Consider the following 25,319-nt stretch of genomic DNA (forward strand, 5'->3'; position numbering starts at 1 on the left):
ATTCACCTTTTATATTCTTGTACTAAATGTGCAAGAAAGTATTCTACAACCTTCCAACAATTACAACAGTGTGCAAGCCTTGAAATAAAGATCAATTGTCGAGGGTGGACCACATTAATATTCTGTATGGCCACCCAGCAACATGGTGTTCACGGTCAGAAGGGCCAGTCATTGATTAGCAATTAAGATTCCTGATTCAGTCTTTAATAAGCAAGATAGAAAATAATTCTCTGTGCCAACCAGTGTGTTGTCTAAATGTTACAAAACACCATTGTCTGTGGTTTGACATGTGAAAACAATGACAATATTCAGAGTTGCCATTGATGTAAATCTGCACATTTAAATTACAGCAAACGTGGCAGCATGTTTGGCATTGATTTAGCAGATGATGCTGTTTCTGTCTTGGATTTATACAGCTGTACTCTGGAGCTCGGCTGTTGTGGATATTCTTGTATTTCTTGCTCACATGGTCTTGGCATAGTCGAGACTGTGCCCTCTCACTGTGACACATAGGCTGTGGTGTCAGGTATGCGTGGGCTGGCCAGATACTGTCAGCTACAGTAACACTCATCACAAACTCTGCATAAAGAGAAGAAAATATACACATACACTGACTGTGTGTAGGTGGGACAACAGAGCCAGGTGCTAAATAGACAGTAAAGAGCATCTAAATGAACTAACAGCACTGTATTGTTTGGATGTTTAGCTATGTGTTCTGGCTCTGTATTAAGACCAATGCAATTATTTTTGGTAAATTGGGATATGAAAAAGTAAAAGAAAAAATACAGATTAAATGAATTAAATAATACCTAAGAACTAGAATGCACACTTTCCTCATGGCTGTGGTTTGTTAATTCTCAGCTCACTAAACAACCACACAAGCTCAAACACTCAAATTCAATTAGTGACAAATAAAGATAAGGGTGAAATTCAAATCTAGCAATCGATATGTCATATTTCCAGAGCGGGTGGTCAGTCAACACCCTCGGCAGACACACAGTCTCCAGAAGGCAGAGGTTGTGTGGAGCTGAAACCTGCATATAGCTTCTGCTTTGACCCTGATGAAATTATGGAGAGTGGCAGCAAACCCCAAGAGGAACCGGGGAGCCTGGAGTCATGCATCTAAGTGCTGCTGGACAAACCTCATTTCCTCCCTCACTGGAGTCCTCCCTTATGACATTCACTATCCTGACAGCAGCTGATCAAAATAACACTTATTTATTTATGCACGCTTCCAGGAATCACATGCAGGCTAAAGAAGTCTATATTCCTGGAAAAAATCAGACAGACATCACGCAGGCATCGTGACATTGAGTTTCTGGGCAATGTGCAATCATCCGAGAGTTGCATACTGTAACTCAATAGCATTTGTTTCATATAATATGTTGAATAGTTTGAAAAGCACAAGCACGGAAAGGCAAGACATTGACTGCTGGGTATTAAATTGTGCTATTAATCACTCAAACATTATTTAGGTGTAACAGAGGATGTATTTAGATAGCCCAATATGAAAATCTAAGCTCTGACCTCCTACTTTTGGACTAAGGTTAAATAAATAATCAACCAGCCAGTATTATTGTTCAATCCTGAGATCCATGGGGAGAAGTAAAATTCATGCTGACATATTATATTCTAATTTATCTATGATGTTAACAGATCATACAACAAGTACTAAATGATGAAAAGGTGTAAGAGTCGCTGGCAGATCCGGCTGCCAAGCCATAAACACATCTTAACACGCATTATTAACACTGGCAACCTACTGAATGGAAACATCTCCAAAAAACTGAACATAAATGGGGTGGAGCCATAGGGAGACACACTTGACTATCGCATATGATAAACATTAAAATAGAAGACCATGAAATCAAAGATAGTGAGGTTCACTGTTGAACTACAGCCACTCAAGAAGGAAAAAACAGTGACCCTTGATTGAAGTGAGACATCTGTAAAAACATGTTAACTGTGTTGCATAATATCAATATTGGCACTTTTGTTTTTTTCTTGTCTGATTACCTTCTGTTGTTTGAGCACATGTGATTGCCCTGAACACAGGCAGCTGTTGAGTGCCATCGGTTCAGTCGCCTCAGCTCTGCACTGGTGGCGCAATTACAACTCAATATCAATTTTGAATTCAGAGACAATTGAAGATTCATCGCCCTAGACTCCTCCGTTTTCAGAGATTGTTGTTTTGCAATTTCAGTACCATAAATAACGGAGGTGGCAAACAGATTTACAGCAAAGAGCAGAGACATGGTGACAAAAGTGCAGTTGGAAGATGTTTGATTTGCTAATAACACTCAAAATTCACTTGGTTATGTGTTGTTTTTGTACACATGTTCCTACATTAAAACAAGAGGCTTGTTTGAGGGCTACTGAATACGAATCATGCCACAGGCAACAATCATGCTGAATGAGATCAATATAATGTGGACTAAACTAGCTTCCTCAGTTTTTGTTATCAAATACAAACTTGCATCAGCCAATATGCTACAGTACTTGTAGATAGCAGCATGTTGAGCATACAGTATCATCTTATTGTGATTTAGCTTTTTTCAGTTATTGCTCTTCAGCTTCAAGCAAACGTCTCAGCACACTTTTTAAAAGCTCTTTAAACATTTAACTCTCTTGTTTCCTTCAGCTTTTTCTAAATTTCATAACTTAATATTTTGTGGTTTCAAAACATGTCTCATTTCTTTTTCCCACAAGAAACCTTGTTACTGTTCTGCAGTGCATTAATAAATAATGTTTGCTTATTCTGGCACTGATGTATTACCGATTATTTTAGCAAAGGTTGCTGAAGTTTGATGGTTGCAGACAGCTTTGCTTTTTCTTCACAATTACTCTCTGAAATAAGAAAAGTGTTTGTTATATAAAACATGATTGTTATATGTGTGTTGTACATACAGAATAGGATGGGATAATAGTCGTAACAATAATAATTAGCATTTTGTAATATGTGTGTCATTAGTAAGATACTTTAAGCCTTAAATTATGCAAATGAATTTTAGAAAAGAAACCACTATGGTGAAGAGTTCAGTTCTGCCCTGCCATTCACCTGGAGACAAAGAGAATTCAAACAGTCATCTTTAAAAGGTTTTTGAGTGATAACTCATTAAAGGGTTATATCCTGCATTCCTAATAAACTGGTTGACAATACTGACAGGTGACTGTGCTTGACAATTTTCACCTCCACCACCCTTCACCATTGTCCCACACTGATAAACTGCTGCTCCCCACACAGTCTAATCTCAAGAGCTAGAGGGATTATTATTTCTCATTAAACTGTAACTACAAGGAGCTGACTCCACAGAGAAAGGATACCAAGAGGGAGAAACAGAGAGGTGGAGTGAGCCTGGTTCAGTAATGAGTGCATCCGCTCCCATAGCAAGACAGTCACTATGGGTCCAGGACAAGATCACACACACAGCACAAGACCACCAAACAACCTTAATAATGCAGAGTTTGGCTCTGAACTGCTGTTCAATCTGTCAAACTGCTGTGCAAGAGGCCATGTTTGTCTAATCCAACAAGAGGCTTGTCCACTTCAAGGCATATTAATGAGAAATTCACATCTCATCTCCTCTTGAGGGAAGCCAGGTACAAACTCACAAACAGCAAATCTTTTCAAATTTACACATTCTTTGATTTTCCTTTTTGTAGAAATTTGCTCTGCTGTGACTGGCCAGTAACACAATAGAATAAAAAAGGGAAGCAAAGTATGAGCATTGATCGGCACAGAGCTCAAGTTATGGAAAAAAAGACTTAAAACTTACCATCAAATCTTTGATGTCTGGAAACAAAGGTGCTTCGCAATTCATGACTCACTTCATCAACAAGATTCTCAAAGTCCTGTTTACTCTGTTGACCAAATTTGTCCTCCATTTCCTGCGTGCAACACGTGTTTCCCTGAGGACATACACGAAGATGTTCACCTGAAAATAAGAAAAGTAAAAAAGGTTGTGTGTTCACACCACATCAGTATAAAATAATAACATTTCCAAAAATATGCCAAAAATGATGCTTAAACTTACTCAGTGATATAATGAAAACATAATAATCCAGATTTAGACTTCTGCATCAGAAAATCAAATACAAATTAAAGATAAAAGAGCAGAGGACCTTTGTTTTTCACTTGAATTGTGGGACTATTTGCCAAAACCCAAACAGGAAGGCCACCCAATAAGGTTTTTGGTTATTTGCTATTTATATACTGTGGTGTCGTGGGATTTAGTTTTTTTTTTTTAATGAATTTGCAAGGAAACTCAATGTCAGTGCAATGGAGCCAACTTTGGTGTGATGTGTGGAAAGACAAATGCTTTGTTTTGGTCAACAGTCTAGCTGCTGAATTTTGAACAATCTGGAGCAGCTTCATAGCGCGACTGTTAAGACAAGCAAAAAAGGCAATGATAGAGGCGAGACGATATAAAAGCATGTATCTCTTTCTCTGTGTTTCTAAAAGAAAAAAACTGATCCACTTTGGAAATACTCAGTATAGTTGATAAAACCCAACTGGCCAACTTTCTTTACATGTTATGACATTTTCAAGCCACATCCATTCATCCAGTTATGTGAGGAGTGTAGGGAGCCAGGGATGGCTGCAGGCTGGAGAACATTGGAAAAACAAAGCAAAACCAAAATCCAAGTTGAACTAAATGGTTATTTGGCCATATACAGAAAATACACACTGGGTGATTTCCTCTAATTGGTCAGAGAAAAAAAACTAACAAAGCTGAACAGTACAGAAATCAATGAACTGTATCAATATATGAGCATCAGTACTGTATGTGATACATTTATAGAATTTGATAATTGAATCATGTCAAAAACATGTGTAGTTTTCAACTGATCATGAATAACAGATGGTCTTGAAAAATGCAGTCTAATGGAGCGCTTTGCTGTATCATCTGCATAGCTATGGAACGAGGACGAGGTGTTAAGGTGACAGGTAATATGTCCCAAAACCCATCAATTGTTTAACCCAGCATTATATGCAAGGGCTAGCATAGCTAGCATACCAAACTGCATGATTTTGGGTTAGCTACAGGTCACACAAATACTTATATACTCAGTCAGCACCCACAATCAATACACTCCCGCACCTTTATCTCATCCTCCCCATGCTGCAGTGACTTGTGAAAAAAAACTGCTTGGGCAAATATCACTTCTCCCATCTCTGCAGTAGACCTCTCTTGACCCTCTTTGGTTTTGTTGAATTGTTTCAGGCCAATACCACCATGGAAAACTGTGTCACTTGCAACACCCTCCCCTTGATATTATCCCAATAAAAATAGCTTAGATTTGGTCTGTTCTTCTCTGCTCTCCGTCATGAATAGATTTCTCTCCTGTGGATGTGAAGTCTTTAAGACTGCTCATATTAAACCATTGCTGAGAAGACCTCCCAGCCAATTTACCAACTGCCATGGCTGCACTGCCTCAGTGTAGCGTTTGGTTGTATTGCTCACTCCAGCCAAATGGACTTAAGAAAGCTAATCAGACATTAATGCGTTAATTAATCAATTTTTACATTTATGCTTTTGCATTTTGCATTTTGTTATCATAGACATATTGCAGTTTTTAGAGAGTTTTGATCTCAAACTGTCGAAAATTGTAAATTGGCACGAAAAAAGAGCCGGTAATGATGATCAACAGCAATGTGATATTTGAGCTACATCAGGGTGTCAATGGTACCTATTTTTAGAGATAGAGTTGCAGTGCACAAAAACCCATGCCAATTAATTATAGTTACCCTTGCTTTGTCATAACTTTTGCTCACAAATCCAATAACATGTGTCAGGAGCCCAAACTGAAAGCCTTGTCAATGGCCATTAACCCACGTGGAACCAGCTGTGCACTTTCACAGCAGTTTTCTACAGAAATAAATTCCTAATTTCAGAATTTGACAGAGCGGGAATGGCTTGGGCAAGGTGCTATCTAATTCATAAGGAAACAGGAGACACATTCCTTTAAAATATTCTTCTGCACATTACGTAATTCATGACTGGGAAAGTGTCATGAATTTTAGAATGACAAGTTCTACAGTACATCTGTGTCTTTCCATTGTTCCCACATAATGCAGACTCATTTCACAGTCTAAAACCTAATATCACTGTGGGAGGGTGAGAGCAACAGGAAATGAAATGGAAACACAATGGCGTGGTTATAATGACTGCCACATCATGATGACTGTCGACTCATAGTGAAGACTTCAAATGTAAGTCAGCTATGCACTGAGTTGAAGTTACCTTTACAACTAGCATTAGTGCATTGCCTCTAAGTAAACTCCATCATACAGTAAATGGATTCACTGATTTTCACTGCCAGTGATTTCTGTCTTTCTCCACAAAGCATAATCAAGTAAGATTTCAGTAAATAAAAAACTTTTTAAAAAATGCAGGTTTGTATCTACATTATCCACAGTGGCCAAGAGCTTTCAATCAGGAAAGCAGCTGCATGCAGATGGGAGCTGTAAAAGTCTCACTGCATGCTGCAGCAGATTGCACAGCAATAGAAGAAATGGATTTTACTAAGTGAGCACCATAGAGTGAGCAACAACATGATATGAGCATTTTTGCACATTGGTGTAAAGAAGAAAAAAAAGACATCATGAGGTAGGCTATAGACAAGGAATGAGACTTCAACATTTAGAATTTAATGTATAGGTCATAAACAAACTTCAGGTTTACATCCAGACCAACTTTCCACTGAATAGTGGTCTACAGGAAGAGACAGGGGGAAATTGCGTTCTTTCTATTTCTGATTGAGTAATTTTCACCAATTACGGCTGCCCATGGATACTGCAAAATTACACACGTTGGTGAGGTAAAATTGTCAGTTTCATTACAGATATAATAATGTGAAAAGTGCTTTACACATATGTGCTTGTTTAATGAGGCTGGCATGCATATTAAATGCATTTGTTATGACTATGCTCTCACCTATTAAGAGATTCCAAATTCACAACTGCAGTCTGTTGCTCTGTTGACGACTTAAAAAAAAAAAAGAAGAACGTGTTACCTGGTGCTTGAAGATGAAAGCGGATCAGGTGACACAGCAGAGTGGTGACTACAGTGTGTGACAAGTAATATCAACTAAACACATTCAAAACTTCCAGAGCTGTTAGTGTCAGCAAATGGAAGTTAAGTAGGCCATGTGATAGCAAGTTGCTGTAATACCTGAGCCACTTCCAATCGCTGATGGCTGAAAGCACCGAAAATGAACTTTGACTTGAGATTATGAGTCACACACTCCCCAGATTTAGAATGAACTTCCATATTAAAGATAACATTGTATTGAGCTGTTATTGTATTTCATTGGAAATGAAGTTTTATCTTCAAACTCTTTATTTAGCAGGACATTTTTTCAATATAAATCAGGACTAGCTGATTTATACTGGCACTTTATTAAGCTTAATATTGGCTGACAAAACACAGTAGAAAAACTGTGCACAGTGCCCATAATTTCATGTGGTGTTCTGAGAGTATAGCGATGCATGTATGCATGGTAAACGAGGCTTTATTTGCTGGCTACAAAGCAACAGAGGGGTGTGTAAAACAAAAACTGTGCAGTTAAAATCTATTTCTCTCCTTAAACCGAACATAAATCTTACTTTTCAACAGACAGATGAACTCTATAAAAATGGCTTGTGGTGAGGGAACATCTTTGCCTGTGTTTGTATGCAAAGGGTGGTAAAGAAAGCTCTATTCCAACAACACATCATCTGTACAAGGTAGGGCATTTTGAAATGTTTCATTATTTTCACTGTGGGTGCTTATTTTCCATCAAAATAACTTATTATATTTACATAGAATTTAAATGTGTAATTTGAAAGGATTCTGCATTTTCACTGTGTGAGTTTGTTTAAGATAAATACTACAACTGCTTTGTTTTTTTTTGTTTGTTTGCTTTTTTCAATAAAATGGGTGTTAGTAGCCCTGAACCTCCTGATGGCAAAATCTATTTAATAGACACTGCACATATTACACATGCATAAACAGCTTTCCGAGACCTAATCATGGTCACACTGCTAAATCTTTAAATGTATTTTCAATGTATTTATAATATTATATATTTATTTATTTCCCAAGAAAATTGTACTTTCATGGTTTTGATGAATCAAGAACATTGTGAGAAAATAGGAGGACGGAACAGACGCTGTGAAAATATGATAAACATGTAGCTAGTCACAGTATAATCTCTGCTCAAAATAAGCTTTGATCATCTAGGGAAAGGGGATTTCTGTTTAAATATGTCACTGGAGCATTCAGGTGGACAAATGTTTTGTTAAATATGTCACATGATGCTCACAATCCCAGCATCACTCTTCAGGCTTATCCCAACTTAAAAGCAGGTGAGATATTTATTCAAAAACAAAACTTAAGTGGCCTGAGTATGAGACATGTTGCTGGGAAGTCCCCGAGGCTACAAATTTTGAGTGCACGCCTTTTCATCAAATGTCAAGAAGAGAAAAAAAAATCCATCTTGACACGACGACCCTACTGTGTGCTCCAGCAGTCTCAACAGAGCAAAACATCACTTAAAAATAAGCCTGTTGTACATCAACGTATGAGAAGGAGCTTTCAAGGGACTTCACCACTCAGCAAAGTGCCACGACCTTTCTAACCAAGGTTAAAACAGGACTGCACGCTCATAGATATAACCTCTCGACTGGAGACTACAGGACACACATGAGCAACAGACAGTGAGAGAGTGTGGACCAGATCATTATTCTACAGTAAAGAAAAACACAGAGTTTGTTAGTTTTTCATTTGCTACAGTCATCGCCTGATGTTGCATACTGCTCCTATAAAATAATAATAAAACATTTTCTATAGATGCCGTATGTATTTGGATAGAATGGGTCAACTTCTTATAGTAAAGAAAAAATTTTGACCAGTGTACAGTACATCACACAAGAAGCAACCTGGGTCATTCACTATGCCAAAAATGCATAATATGCTACTTCAACTCTTTATACCAGTTACACTTTCACTTCACTTTCTCAAAGTGCATACAATTTATACACATTTGAAACCTCAGCTCCTATCATCACATTCACTTTAACTAATTGTCACTTCTCATTTCTTTGATCTTATGCTTTTTACTGTTTATGCTACTTTGAGAGTGTCTGTAGAAAAAAAATAAAAAATAAAGGCAGGTTAACCGTAGGTCGTCTGTGGTGCAGCCTTTACAACCCATAGTTATGTTTTATTGTTGGGCGACCTCTAACGGGCGTAGGAGTTGTAGGAAGTCAGGTGATGTAGCAACAAATCCCTGTTAGACGGCGGCCGAGGTGGTTGGCAGCTCAAAAAAAAACACATGACATGACAGAAGACACCGCGACTCTATCTATGACCATCCCACAGCCTGAACCACATGTGTATTGTTGTAACCATAACGACAAAGATCTTCAAAACTTGAGTACTTATTTCAACCCAAACCATAAAACATAACCAAGTTGTTTTTGTGCCTAAACTAAACCAAGCCGTGACCATTCCACAACCTTAACCATGTGTTTTTGTTACTGCTACCAAGACGACATGGCGTGGCCGAGGATAGGGACAAGCGACCCTGTATGGTGGTATAAAATGGAGGAACTGTTGGATACTTCTGCTGCTTCTTCACTTTTCCAGCACCACAGTTCACCACCCTGTTGTTTCTCTAACAGTTGATCTCCCACAGTGACTCATTTAATGATCTTTTTTTCCTTCTCACTGCAATTATCTAGGTATATCACCCCAAACGAATCAAAGAATATAACAGATCAGGTAGTTCACAGACCTGATCTGCAGCATAACCCAGTTCTCTGCCATTGATTCATGTGCCCAGGTTGTTCCTATCAATAAAAAAAAGTAGCTACAAGTCATAGGTCACACCTTTGAGCACTAACTCTGTTCTTCTATAATGAAAACAATGTACATTTGTGCTGCTGGTTCACAGCTTTAGGAAGGGGATAAAAAAATTCTGCGGTGCTGCGAGCAGTTGGAGATGGGAGTTGGTGGTGACCTCAAGTCTGCAGCCAGACATTATTGGCTGAATACAGCTCCATTTTTATCATTTCTATGGAACTCAGCAAGTTTCCCAAAATAAACTGCAGATTGGCACTGTATTTGCTAAGTATTCAATTACAACACCTATTCTACTGTTATAGCTACACCTTTACGCATAGGTGAGACATTGTAGCGTTTGTTGGCATTGTCTAAGTGATGTTTGTCTGTCCCTGTGGCACATTCACACACACACAAAGGCATGCAGAGATCCATCACATCTCCTCATCCACATTTTCCCCCCACAATATCACAGTACTTCACCATGATGAAGTTTACCACCATTTCAAGCACTCGTCAGCTTTTCTATCAACCCCACGTCCCGTCTTTCTGACAAAAAAAAAACACAACAATGTGAGTGCAGAGACCCACGAGACTTGCAGAGGGTTTTTTGGAAACACTTGCGAAAACAAAAGTCTTCTTCAAGTAAACGTCTCAGTGCAGCTTTGGGATAGTCCTCCTTGTTTCTCTGGGCCTGCACTGAGCCAAGTCTTATGCAGATGGGGTTTTTGTTTGCTTTTGGTTTGGTATGGTACTAAGTATGATTTCCACCTCAAGCTGTCTGTGATCCTGAGAAAGCCACACTTTAGGAGCTGACGGGGAATTATTTCTCACTAATAGCCTCATATCAAAGCAAGGCTTACGCTGAGTCATTCAGTATTAACAGGACTGTGAGGGTGAGACAAAGGGACTTGTCCCAACCTAACCTCATTGTTCTCTCCTGGTCCTTGTCCTCCATTTGTGCAGGGCTGATATCTTCAACAGGATGGTACATAATAACACTTTGTGTTGAGCCCCAGATCATGTTTAACATGCACAAAAGGCAGCAGATATTACTCACATTAACACATTAATATAACAACAACAACAAATAGCAGCAATTCATATTCAATACACACAATTGTTATGCTGCTACCATTAACCCTGCTCCAACTCAGAGGAAAATGTTGAAACGTTGACTTTTAATGACAGGTTCATGCATGCACTCAGTAATTTATTCCTACCTATAAATATACTGTATATACTAATAAATTGCAATTACTTCATGTTTGTAATCAAATGAAGTGCCAATCAGATCAACCAGGTTATTATCTCTGCTAATGGAGCTCTTACATTAGCAGCTCTGTGCAACCGTGTTCTTGCTGAGATATACTTACATTCAGCGTGCCTTGAACTGCAAATACATGAGATGTTTATGGTGCCCTTTATTTCTAAGCATTGGTACCCCTTCCCTGTCTTTAAGCATCATTAAGTCCTTTCATTTGAACACCAGACTGTATAAAGACTAATGTAACCTCCATGATGACAAATAGAATTCTTGAGTGCGGTTTGAAGCACTGCTGTTGAAATCTTACTCTCTCCAATTAGTCAAACCAATACAAAAACCGACAAAATCAAGGGGCGTGTCGGCTTGTGGCAGGCTTACATTCACACACCTGTCACTTGTAACAGCATGCCCTCAATTGTGCAGAATTTTAAACAAGTGAACTATATAAATATTCACCGTCTATACAGTTCTCAGTAAAGGAGGATATCAGCTGTAGAGAGAACAGTTTTACATTTACACATCAGACTGTAAACTTTTCATTTCTGCTGTAAAGTTGGGCATTCTCAGGATTGACTAACTTTTAGACAAAGCTTTAAGCAGATGGTTTAAGAAGCACAGATTTTGGTACTTGCCTTGTACTTCAGCTTGATTAGCACATTTGTTAAAATTTCATTTTTTTACACATGACTGTACTCTTACAGATCAGCTTAACCGCTACAAGTCCCACAATTCAACTGTGTACACTATCTACCATTGATGTAAAGGTATAAAGTGAAATGAGACAAATTGATGACTATAGGGAAGATGAAATTGCCAAATAGTCAACTCTTTGATGTCTCTTTTAAAAGGGATGGTCCGTGCTCACTCAAGGACAAGGTTTTTTTCTATTATTTATTTGAGTTTATATAAAAATATGTATGGTGTTTGCAGAGTAATGGGCCGCAACTTAATGAGCGAGACAGCTTAGAGAATAAAGTGTCCGAGTTCCCGTGTATAGCAGCGAAGGTAGGCCAACTCTCAGAAGCATTCATCAGTGTACCTGGCCAAAGAGACCCACAGCATATGTGCTCTGCCATCTGCTGCGTCCCGTGGCTCCCACTGACAAACTTTTTATGCATTCACACTTGAAGCTGCACTCTGTCCTAATGAGATCAACGCTCCCAACGCCAGTGAAGTCTCCTTTTTCCTTGTCACACTTCATCCTTAAAAGACAGATGTAAAGTAGTCTTTATTTTGATGGCTTGTAAGAAGCTGTTGGCTCCGAGATTGAGAGCCTACATGTTTTATTTGGATTTTTTCCAATTCTGTCATATTTTTGGTTCTTAGTGTACAAAAACTCTGGGCAGTGCAACATTATTTTAGTCATTAATAATCAATCAAACAAATTTTAGTCTGGGTTTAAACAGAGCTCGCATCCCAATTCAGTAACACACTCATTCTCTCTTTAGAGAATATTCTAAATATAGTGGATTTAAGTATCAGTCCGTTCTTTTCTCTTCAGTTTTATTTGCCATCTTCTAAGAGCAGCCAAACTCTGAAAATGTCCTTATTTACTGGGGATTCAGACAATCATTTGCAAACATGCATGTCATTATATAACTGTCATTGTCTTCAATCATCTGCATGATTTAGGATGTATCATGCAAGGCCAAGGATCCAGCAAGGACTCACTTGATCGAAGAACGTTCTCAGAACAGGTAAACCCACATGGAGACAAGTGGAGTTCAGCAGTTTAATTCAATTTTGCTGTTTCCACATCTGAGCTAATTTGATTTAAGCTGAGGTTAACTGAGGTTGTTGTAGCCACACCACATGAATGAATACGGGGATTTTAACACAAAGCTGCATACACTCCTGCATGCCTAACAGTAGTCCTGGCTAATTTTTATGTCTCTGACATCAACAGGCTAACTTTAACTAAGGGAACAAATACATTTATATATCACTTCATGCATTAGTCAGCTAAGTGGATGGATATAAATGTTATTTTCTGGATCCATGAGCATCACGTCTCCACATGATAGGGGCTCATTATAGCTGACCTATACGAACTAAGTTCGCTCACTTGTTCCACTTTCTTGTCAATAATAAATCAAGAGGTTAGCCAGGGGTTGCTGTAACTTGCAGGTCTATCCACAGCTGATCACATTCGCTTCATGTCAAATGCTTTCAGACATGCAAGATATTTAATGCACATAGACTGAGGCTGAGCACACTTAAACACCTGCCCCCTCACTGGTGGATAATCAGACTCTGATAAAAGTCTGATCATATCCCCAGAAACGATAGTACACGAGAATGAAATTCAATGCATATGAGCATTAGCATAGATTTATAAATCACCAGTATTCCACACAGTCTTTCCTTTGCACTTTTAATAATGTCTCAAGAGGGTTTTGTGTACAGAATCGCCAAGTTTCTCACTCAAGTTAGAACTTGCATCAATCAAAACTGAATGACATTATTCCTATCACATTTTGGGTCATGTCAGAAGTCATAATGAAAGGCTTGCTCATGTTTTAAATGATGCTGATAGAGAGGAGTGTATGTCCTTGGGTGAATGAGGACAGGTTCAAGAGGAAATGAAATCTCACTGACATAAAACAGTCTACAATAAAAGCAGCGCAGTACAATGGTATGATGGTATTCTTCATCCTCAGGAGAGTCAGCGTGAAGGGAAAAAGGACAGGAATAAAGATGTTGGAACAGTTTTATACTCCTAGCAAATGTATCAGTATTTTTTTTTTTTTTTGAATATGTCAAGATATTCCACTGCAACATGCCATGTGCAAGGCTGTGTGCGCGATAAAACAGCCAAGTGTTGACTCAACTGTATGGTGTTTCATATTGGAATATTTTAAGTGTACTATATAAAAAACTCGTTAAATGAAAAATATAAATGCATAACTGCCCTCTGTCACTGCAGAAGAACCATTTTCAAGAGGCTTTGAAGAAATTGTTGTGGAGAAATAGGTTTGCTAGACAATATATTTACTTTTCATGCTGATCATTCCCAATACTGGGCTTGACTGTGACATTTACACACAGATCTGTCTCTGAGGCTGCAGCCGATGCCTAATCTGCTTGGTTCAAAGGCAAAAATTCTGGATGAGATGATGACCATGCAAGTTAAAAGTGTTTGCAATCCTCTTGGGCTGGATAGATTAATTATTTCCAATTTTAGTAACAGATCAGAGTGTTTTTATTACCCACCTACAGATTGTCCAGTGTGAGGATCTGCCCCTTTTCTTCACTATATAAACGATTGTGAACCGATTTAGTTTTAGTTTTGGACAGATACAGCACATGATTTTAATATGTCACCTTAGGAGAAAAAATGCATGTCACAATTTGCCAGAGCCTATCTTCTCAAAACTTCACATGAATCATTGAAAAGAAAATATCTCTCTTTCGACTGTGTATTACATCCTATGAACATGCAGCAAATACACACAAATACTAGATTTATTCTTGTATAAATATTTGTCAAGAAGATAAATATACAACCAAAAAGTACAATATGTTTGACCTCGAGGGTAATAGCTATGGAATATTCATGTGCTTCTGCAAGGTGCACCAATATCATTACGGCAAAGATTAATGCATGGATTTCCGTAACACCATGTGCAGCACATTTAGGAATGTCAGGCACAGCATAATCAGCATATGCAGCACTGTATGTCTGCCTTTGATATTTATTGAGAAGTATGTACTAAAAAGCCTAGTGTAGGCACAAGAAGACCAGTGTGGATATTCGATCCACGTGGGCAGCATGCCTACAAGCCCCTGAGAATTAGACCTGAGCAGGCAAGCCACTCTCTTCTGCTTCACCTTGCTAAGTGGAGCATGGCAGAGGACTACACCACAGGTAACAGCTGGTGGCTGTTTGGAGACCTACAGGAGCCTGAGAGCCGCACTGATCATTACCTTTCAGTCAGCATTTACAGCTTAGTTTACCAAACCCCTGCCATTATTAGCTCTGATGGCTTGTTATAGAGCAAATGGCCTCTAGTCTGCCTGACCACGAAGAGGAGGACACAACTCGACTACACAGCGTGGCGCTCCCCACGGCACGACGCACCGCACTGAACCGTCCTCAGGAGCAGTGTAAAGGCAAACATCCTCTCCAGTTGCACATCAGGTCTAGTCAGACGTCAACAAGACAGGAGTGGCAGACGCGTGGCTAAAGATAGATCCAACGACAGCAACGAGGCATTCGAAGGGGCTGTATTTCATGATGGCTAGGTTTTGACAGGCAGATGAGGTGTTGGGGGAAAAGTACCAGCTATACGTCACAGCCAAAAGCCAGAATTTGATTCTCATGTCAATGATAAAACAACACATTGATCCAGAGGGTGGTTACCGCGGACAGCTTCAAAATAGACAGCAAAATTTTGTCATCTTACCGGAAACTGTAAACAATTCTTAAAAAAAACACATCAGATGAGATAGTCATGAATCACATGAGACACATGTACCAAAAATGTCTCAACAGGAACTTCATCGTTATCATAATCTTACACATACATCTTCCTTCCATTTCAGTTTGAGAAACATTTAAAGGGACAACGAGGAGCTTCTCCATCGGCAGAACGAAAGATTCTGCGACAATACAAAAGTCTCATATTAATGTGGATGAATCTACGTTACTCACACTTGTTAATGGGCCCATTTTTGATAAATATATCGTTTTGTCTCTATCGTTATTTTGTTATTATTAGTGGTGGCGGAAATGCTGCTCGAGCCGACCAGCGTTTCCTTACTTTCGGTTTCGCGGACGCTGCCCGGCGAGTCATGAGAATAACACCGCCGAATCGCTGTTTATGGTCGGGACTACGACGGTATCTGAACCTCTTTGAACCTCTGACTTTAATTCTTGATGAATGAAAACATGAGTCTGTCTTGCGCCGGTCAAAGAATTTTACGGTGCGTGCGGAGGCTCATAAATGTAGTGTGAAAACACTTTGCTTTTCCAAAACTCCTCATTGTCCCTTTAATTCTAGACTTCATTGTATGAAAAGAGAACTTCATCATATCAATGGAATTAAATTAAGAGAGATTACTATATGATAAGATCTAAAACAATTTGAAGAACAAGCTTCTATACGTTTATAATAAATCAGGAAATAAAGGACTTCAACTATCTCCTCATGGTTGTCTCTTGTTGCCTCTGGCAACCAGTCAAGTTGCAGTTTCCATCCAAGCCTGTCCAGACACATATAGTATAGAGTGAAAAGGTGGATGCTTCACACACACAACCTCACTGCCAGTAACACAAAGGAACAATAAAACCACCAGTATTGCAGTGTGGGTATGAAGATCAGGGTCACAGACTCAATATCCTACCAATTGTGAAATGTGGTCACAGTCATGGTTGAATTAGTGCTTTTTACAGAACAAAATGATGTCACAATGAGGATGACTTTTACCTCTTGGGTATAAACTGTCATCACCTCATCATTTTATCCCAATCGACACTGATGCCAACTGTTGTCCTTATTAGTGTGTGAAAACATGTTTGGTGAGGTCAAAATGACCTTTGACCACCAAATTCTAATAAGTTCATCCCCCGAGATAAAGTGTTTATTTAAAATTTGAAGACCCCTTTTTCCTTTAAAATTTGAAGAAATTCCCTCGAGGCATTGTGGAGATATTAAGGACAGACGATCTCAAAAACAACCGACGGCCTCAGCTGTCTCCAGTGTATAGGATCAATGCTTGGTTTAAATGTGTTTATGCCAACTTTTTAAATTCTCAGTGGCTCCAGGTTAGAGTTTAATTGGGCAGTTGTTGACAGGAAGTAATAGATCAAAATAGCATCCATTCAATCTCTTGTTGACAACAGAAGCGCACAATCCCTCACATTTCAAATGATTCTTAAACCATTAAACAGCTATTGCCACACCGTCTCAGGAGAACAACTTCAATCCATTTGCTTGATTTTCACACTAGATTTATCTCAAATGACAAGCATTAATTCTCCATGGCTGTGTTCGCACCACTATTCCTCCAGAAACCTATGTGACAACTGCTGCTTATCAAGAGATAAACATGGCACTTCAGCCTGATAGTATTTGGCCAAGCTTCAATAACCCAGCGTTTCTTTCATGTGTTTCTGTCTCCATTCTCAATGTATTCAGAAATTACTGTTTGCAGAAAAAAAAGAAATAAGCTTTGTTGGTACAAGTAAAACGCAACTGAAAATATCTGAGTAATGATTTCACATAATTTGAACTATAAGTTAGATACACAAAAATGGAGAATTGTTATCAACTGCCCAACCGCCAACTAAAATCCCTCCTGGTTTAAAAATGTGTAGGCCGTATTAAAATTTCAGCAACCAGAGTTATGAGCAACAGAAAGTTGGACATAAACCCTGCTGAAGGCCACAAACAAAATAAACAGAAGGCTTGGGTCACAGACAGGATTAGGGTTTGGAAATATTATCCAGAAAGTACTTTTTGGTGTTAAAAAAAACAAAAAAAAAACAGTAACCCTGAAGACATGACTTTCCCTCCTTTCCTAAACAAACTCAAACACATCAAAATTCACAGCTGAGGATATCTTCCTTTGGGGAGCTGCAGAGGAGCATTGTTACATAAACTGCAAGTTCCAGAGTTGTAGAATAAAATAATTTAGCCAGAAATGTTGCGTGGCTGTATGGAGACAAACATGGGGGCGTTCAATGTCAGTACTGCAAATGCACAAATTAAACTGTACTGGGGAAATATTGTCTCTCTAACTGTGACAGACACAGCAGCTACTGATGCAACACCTAAGTAAAGTATAGAAACTGCATGTACATAAAACAGAGTAACTTGAAGATTATTTATATCAGTACACATGTCCCATTGGGTATGAAGAGTTCAACTGTAACACAGCCACAAAAACTGCAGGCAACAAAAAGCACACATCTAAAACTTAAAATGACTTTGAAATGGGGTTGAGAATAATTAAATTATTTTTCCTAGTTTTGATTTATCAAAAAGTCTTTGGTCTCACAATTTTTGTACAAAAAAATGACTGAAAAAATTAAAGGATTTATCAAAATTGGCCAATCAATTAAACAACTAATCGTTCAGCTCTAGCATAAAGCCCCTGAACACTTGGTTTCATATTTCTTTGTATCATTAAATATTCATGACTAATTAAGCGATAATCAAAGTTAAGAGAGATAATTCTCCACTTTACACCAAAAAAAAAAAGCTCAGCTAATCTGCCTCATCAGGACTATGTGGATGTGGTTTGATAAGATTTCAATGAAACACCAGCAAACAATTTCAAATTAGTCTGTAAGATTTTCAGATACTGTGATATTCATATTGCTTGTCAGAGGTTTACGCTGTCTCCATTCAGCTAATTCAAAGGGCCATTGTGTATGGTTGAATCAAATCGTACAGGTTTACTGTACTTGATACTCTGCTGCTGCTGCTGCAGTGTCAAAAATACCTTTATTCAGAGGTAAAGCCAGTTGTATCAAATCAATTTCAATTGAAACCCGTAAATAAAAATAGAAAAATAGAAAAGAAAAACACAATAAGGAAAATGATCAAACATTCCCCTACAGCTTTTTGACATGCTTTGAGAGTTGTGTTGTTCTGCTTCCAACGCTCTCCAACCCTGAGACACTTGCAGGACAAAATGTTTCCTGCAGCTCTCGGAAGGGAACACCCGCAGAGAGAGGCCATCATGAGGCCATTTTGGCATTCATGAGCATGATTGATGACACAGGGATGGAGGCAGCATTTGAGAAATCCCCTCTGCTGTGGGAAAAATGATGATTGTTTGGATTCTTCTTCCCTGATAGCATCCCCCTCTGCTTCTCAGTAGGACACTTTCACAATGCATTATATAGCAGAACGCAGCCTCAAATGCTGGTGCTATATACAAGCTCGCACAACAACTGCCAAAACCAAAAGTCCAATTATCTGCAAATTCCATCATAAATATAATGATGTTAGCAGGGTGAAATTAAAAAAAGAAACCCTGCAAAAACACCATAAACTCCACCAAAACACTGTGGTCCTTCTCAGGACTTCACACCCAGATCTGGCTCTATATGCGTGACTGACAGGAAGGTCACATTAATCTGACAATACATCACAGCAATACTGACGGATGCTGCAGGGGCTAACAAAGTCACCTGGCCATTCCCTCTGCAGGCACTCCCATTTAGCCCCTTTTTAATCCTCTCCATCCCATTACATGACAGTAGAGAACCTGTGCACATTACACGCTTCAGCAGAGCTCATTTGCCTCGTTGTGCAGGCAGCCAAGGATCACATAAAATATCAGCAGCGTTATTTCTGTCCCATCTCCATCTCCTGGCTGGGAGTAAACAGAGCTGGTTGTCAAATGACCGCATGACAGAATATGACATGCTAAGAAGTTCCATTGAATCCAGCAGTATGCTGGATGACTCACTTTCCATATCTTCCCACTGCGTCTCACACGTTGGGTGAAGGGGAAACTGAGACAGTATGTTCAAGACTCAAAGCAGGTTTGATCTTTAATCAGAGCAAAGAAGAATAAAGAGGACAATCTGAAAATTGTTTTTTTACAACTAAAGTCATGTACTTGTTATTTGTTAACAGTCAAATTAAACAGAAAATCAAATATGCTGAGGAGAGGGAGATGCTCTGGGCATTCTTTTTAGACGTGTAAACACTTGAAAGACCTTTAGAGCAATCTGAAAGTTCATGCACCCATGGTTTAAAATGCCCCCACCATGTTGCTGCTGACGGCCTCCAGCCTACTCAGCATCGCCTAGGTCTTGTGAAATTACTGCACCAACTGAGCCTTTAGGCTCTGGATCATAACAGCATTTCTGTCAATAACACTTGGACTCCACTTGTCATTCCACCTGACCTGCTTCCTTCTGTTTGACCAAACACAACAGTGAAAATATATAGCCTATAGTATATATAAAAACATTTTTTTCTGAGTTTAGGATTTTCATTTTAACTCTATAAAAACATACAGCTGCAAATGGCTTCTCTTGTGTCTTTATTTGTACTGGTCCAGTCATTACAAATATAATACATTTGGCTAATATGAGTACATCATTTCCAAAAAGCTTCTAAATGAAAACTAATAGTTTGACCAAACTAATGCACAATGAAAACGAATAGTTTTCATTAACATCGGTGTGACAAAAAATATATCCAGAGTCTAATGTGAGGTTAAAAAAGTGGCACATGTACAGTATGATATATGAAATGTTTCATTTTCTCTCTACTTTGATGCATAACATGGCTTGTAATGGCAACCTATCATTAACATGAGCTCACGCATCCATCTGTCAATATGCAATTTGATGTAAAAGGCTCCGTCTATCACATAACACTGATTTCAAGAGATCTGACAGCAAAGAGCTGTCATTTAACATAAGTGTACGGTATAGAGAGGCAGTGAAGGCACCATTTATATAGGTGTACTGGCAAAATGAAGGTTGGTATTTCTCTCAAGTCGTCTGTGAGTTAATAGAGTATAAAACAAACAGAATAGGGTATAGGGGAAGCTTTAAGAGCTGCTCCACAGTCAGAGTCCCACAATGACCAAACTAATGCACAAGTGCTGGAATATTAACTCCAAACTAACACCGTCACAGAGCACACTCCCCAGGGTGTCAATGCCACAAAAAAACAGCTAATATTACAACTTTGCGACATGAAAAACACAATTATTGAGTCACACAAATGTGTGCATGCGTTTTTTATGTTGTTAGGTAAAAGCCTCACATCTCAAAGCACTGCAATGCTTGGTATTCATGTTTCCTCTAAAGAGCCTTTAACCAAACAGACATTCTTCTACAGTTGTGTACTTCGGTGTACTTTATACAGAGTATAATTGTCTGATTTATGGAAAAAAAAACAAGCAATTACAATGAACTCAAGTCAGCTAAAGTGTCACCAGTCAAATTATATGACAATTAACCACAGAGAAGATGAACGACGTAAAGAACAGGTCAGCTACTGTATTTCTGTTCTTGAAAAACATTTGATACCTGTTTCAATCCTTACATAAAACAGGAATTTCCCTTCTTATTTAAGTCAAGCTTTGGTTTAGCTGGAAAAGTGAAAGGGAGTGAAAGGGAACAAGTCGGAAGCAGGAAGGACGTGCCCATCACTGTCTGAATTTGCTGAGGTGTTGATAATGCGTTGTCTCTTCAGCAGACATGTAAGGTTATGACTCATTCAAAGGCCAGATCAAAAGGCGTTTATTCAGGGTGACATCAATCGGAGATGAGAGAGATTGAATTTTTCACTCATTTGGGAGATTAGTTGTGATGTCAGGGACCTGGATCCAAAGGATTTAATCAGTTTGTTATTCAACTCATCGCTGCCAGTTATCAAATATGCAGTCTTTTAATTGCGCCAGATTTTCTGCCTTATAGAAAAAATCACCGGCCCCGGAGCATAACAATGACAACCTGCAGAGATAACTCAGCTGGGAGAATGTGGGGCAAAAAAAAAAGAAAAGAAAAGAAAAGAAAGAAAGAAAGAAAGAAAGAAAGAAAGAAAGAAAGAAAGACACCTATCCATAATTTCTTCTTTTCGGAAGCAGACTTACTGTATTCAGATGTACCCTTTAGAGAATTTGTTCATTGGTATAGCCTAATTAACGGGCATTTTTAGGAATTATTTTTATATATGAATATGAACAGCAAGAAATCAATCAATTATGTATAAAATAGATTTAGAAAAGTATATTTATGAAAAATAAAAACTGGTGCTTTTAAGTTTCTAAGTTGTGGGAATCAATAGGTTTTAAACATGTATTGCATTATCTGTCCATTTTTACTGTCACAGGACCCAAATGCAAACAGGTCTAAATGTGTCATTCACTCCATGGGGTAATTGCCTGGATAGAACGTCTCTGGTAGTGGCTGAAATTATGCAGAATGAGTGACTGGTGGTAATGGACTACACAAGTACTGAAGCAGTACAAGAGGCAGCAGTTCCACATCACCTCATCACCTCATTTCCGCAGGAATCTGAGTTAATCTGCAGAGTTGACCATTCATTATCTCTGCTTGGTTAACACTGTGGGAGACCTCTACTGGACACATCTAACCACAGCTGTCTGGGGGGGCTCTTTTTCTTTTCATAATTAGTAGTGATGCTGGCTGATGTTACAGGATACTGTTATCTCAGCACGAATATACAATCATTAAAACCTCGCGTTAAGTCTTAGTGCTGTGTGTTCAAGGGGTTTTAAATCGCAGGGAGGCCTAGCTGTCACTTTTCACTGGTGCAGGCTGCAGAGTGCACGAGGCTGTTCCAGCTGTTGCTCACCTGCCTATATTTGGTCAATTAGGATTATTTTGGATAGCTTGTGGTAGTCCTACTAAAAAAAACAAAAACAACTTTGTTCAGTGAGACTTGCAGGAACTTAGTGAGTGACAGGTGGTTGAAGTGCTGTTTTATAGTGGCATGCATTTCCCTGCAGGATTCCCTGCAGATCTCGTCTACTTTGCATCATAGCCTAAATGAGATGCAGTGTGATGTGTCTGAGATTTTTTTTTCCAACTTTAAAATCCGGATTTAAACATTAGCTAACTATCAAATGCTTTTGTTAATTGAAATGGTGCTGTGTTTAACAATGTAGGGTGAGCCTAACAGACAGACAGACACACACACAGACAGGTCGCTCCGTGTCCAACCTTACCTGGGATCTCCTGAAGAGGAACATGTGCGAAGCTGAAGCCTCTCCCGATACAAGCTTCCCTCACCTCGCTGCAGTTCCGCGCTTTAAAATCTGCTCTTGCTGCGACCGACAGCACGGAAAAAGTGCAAATGATGGTCTCTAGTCTGAGCATTGTTCACTTCTGTTTAGATCCTTTATTGTTTGAGGTTCTCTGCAGCAGGCTAGATATCCCGCTTGCTGGCAAAACTCCCCCTGCAGCAGGTCCGCAGGTAGGCTACTTAGTGAGTGGGTGTTTAATGGTTGCAACTAAACTCTTAGTGTCTACCAACACATTTCCCAAAGCTAAACGGGGCTCTGGTGCAGCCGAGAATGGTGAAAAGTCCCCCGGCGCCCGCAGAAAAGAGGACTGCGAGTATGGAGGTGCCTCATGAATCCAGGCAGCGCGTTCTCCCCGGCGTGTTGACTCAACTTCGCAGAGCAGACGAAGCCCCCGGTCGCTGTGTTGGAGTGGAAATGCTGTGTGGAGGGGAGCGCGCTGTGTTCAGATCAGATGCACTGGCAAGGCAAAGCGGAACACAAAATATGGAGTGGAATCCAGCCTCATCCATTTCCGCGGTGGTGGTGGGGGGTGTGGGGGTCGGACGGGTCGGCACCTATCACCGGAAATGAAATGGAGGTAAGTGAGTCACAGAAAATCTATTATATCAATATGGGAGTGTGAATTTTTTTTTTGCAAAGCTCAAACTGCTCAATTGGTACACATCTTAAACATTCTGTACATACTGGTAGTTAGTTTCTTTGAATATACTGGGGATTTTTGATTGGATTTTATTTTATTTAATAATTCATGCTTGCAGTAGCCTAATAAAGACTAAAGACTACTAGGCCTACTAATGATAAAGACTATATAATAAAGACTAATAATAACTAACCCTACTAATAATAAAGACTACTAACTAAAGAAATTTAGAGAATTTTACACTTTACTGTTTCAAGAAATTTCAACAGCGGGCAAGGCAACTAGCAATCAATCAGTAGCCTACAGCAGGCTATACAAAAAATAAATAAATAAAAACCAGATTATGTTTAGACAGCCTAAGTGTAAAACCTCACAGCGCTGTGCAGAATTGACTTTCTCAGCCTATTGGTTTTGGCGTTCAGTTCAGCCATATCTGCCTCATGTTGGTGGCAACAGGCCATGCTGAGGATGTTGTCTTTAATGCATGTCAATGTCCTTGTTACAGTAAAATACTTATTGTGGTTGTATTCCAGTTGTTTTCAGAGGATGTTTGTCTAATGTGAAAAGTGGTTAAAATACCTTCCAATCTTTGATATTTGGGCCATATGATGATGTGATGTTGATTTTACAGCCTTCAGATAGTGTATTGAGTGAAACACCAGTAGAACAATATCAGATTATTTTAACTAGAGGATGTTAAAGGATGTGACGAAGACCAGAAGGCAAGCTTTCATGGCTTTATTGATTTTGGAACAGCTTGATCCTTGGGTAGATCAACAGTGGATTAACATGGCTGCCATCACTGTGCAAGAACCCTATTGGTATGGGATACCACATTTTGAAAGGTGCTTTAAAGTGACATTGGCTTGCTTTAGAGGGTGGTGCTGCAGCGGAAGATTGTGGATTAGATGTCGTTCAGGTTTAGAGAGGGGGAGCGGGGGCAGGCTCTCCTTTTTGTGTGGTGAAAGAATCTCCTTTAATGAGGTCACACTGGATTACCTTGGAAAAAAAAGTAATTAGTCCATTATGAATGTATTATGTTCATGTAGGTTCAAGGTTTCTCTGACAGGTTCTGTGTCCATCATTGGTGGTAACAACTTGTCAGCCATTGGTGTGCAATAGTGATGTCAAGAGACTGAGAAAACATGAATCTTATACCAAGTTAAACCTCACATGTGCATGGTGCACACACACAAAAAATCACTAAACAGCTCAAACTTTATTGTTAATATAACCTGGAGTTCAAATGCAGTCTCTGAAATATACCATTGAATTAAAAGATGATGGCCTCAGCAGCTCCCTTCACGGATTCTCTGCTCACTTTTGTAGTGAGACTTTTTGACCTGGACATGTCACACTTAATTAATGTATCCAACTTTGAAACTCAGGGGACAGTTTCATTTCATCCAAATGGAAAATTTTAATACAATGAAAAATTAATTTCATGGGGAATTCTCAGCAAAGATAGCTGTTAAGTTACCTAACTAGACTATAAAGTACTGCAGGGTTGGTGTCTTTATGTATGTGTATGTGTGTGCAGGAATATGAGCTGTCCTTATTGTTGCCTGTGTGCCACTTGTAAAGCAATATTCTCCTTTTCTTTTCTCAAGCAATTTACTGCAGCTCTTTTGGAATTCCCTGGCACATCCAGACCAGCTCGATGTGTAGTCCCTCCTGTGTGTTCTCAGTTTATCTTGGGGTCTCCTTCCAGCTGGTCCTATCCAGTACTCCTCTAAAGGTGTGAAAAATAGTCGGCCACAAACTCAAGTGCAGTTAAAAGGCGGGAGACTGCGGATGTGGTAAAAAAAACGAGTTTTATTATCTTGGCAAAACCACA

General features: G+C 39.1%; 1 protein-coding gene across 2 annotated transcripts in view; it reads right to left on the minus strand.

The window, feature by feature from the left end:
• The window catches only part of LOC146965068 (glypican-6-like), an 87,742-nt gene extending 64,353 nt beyond the window's left edge, over positions 1-23,389 (minus strand). For both annotated transcript variants that reach the window (XM_085765767.1, XM_085765766.1), the window contains exons 1-2: positions 22,765-23,389; positions 3,777-3,935 (exon numbers count right to left, since the gene is read on the minus strand). In XM_085765767.1, coding sequence (XP_085621893.1) covers positions 3,777-3,935; positions 22,765-22,915 — 310 coding nt within the window. In that variant the 5' untranslated portion in view covers positions 22,916-23,389. The remainder of the gene's footprint in view (positions 1-3,776; positions 3,936-22,764) is intronic.
• Positions 23,390-25,319: the final 1,930 nt, after the last annotated feature.

This window comes from Trachurus japonicus, chromosome 21 (genome assembly GCF_045865225.1).
Source record: "Trachurus japonicus isolate A0001 chromosome 21, Traja_1.0".
Lineage (NCBI taxonomy): Eukaryota > Metazoa > Chordata > Actinopteri > Carangiformes > Carangidae > Trachurus > Trachurus japonicus.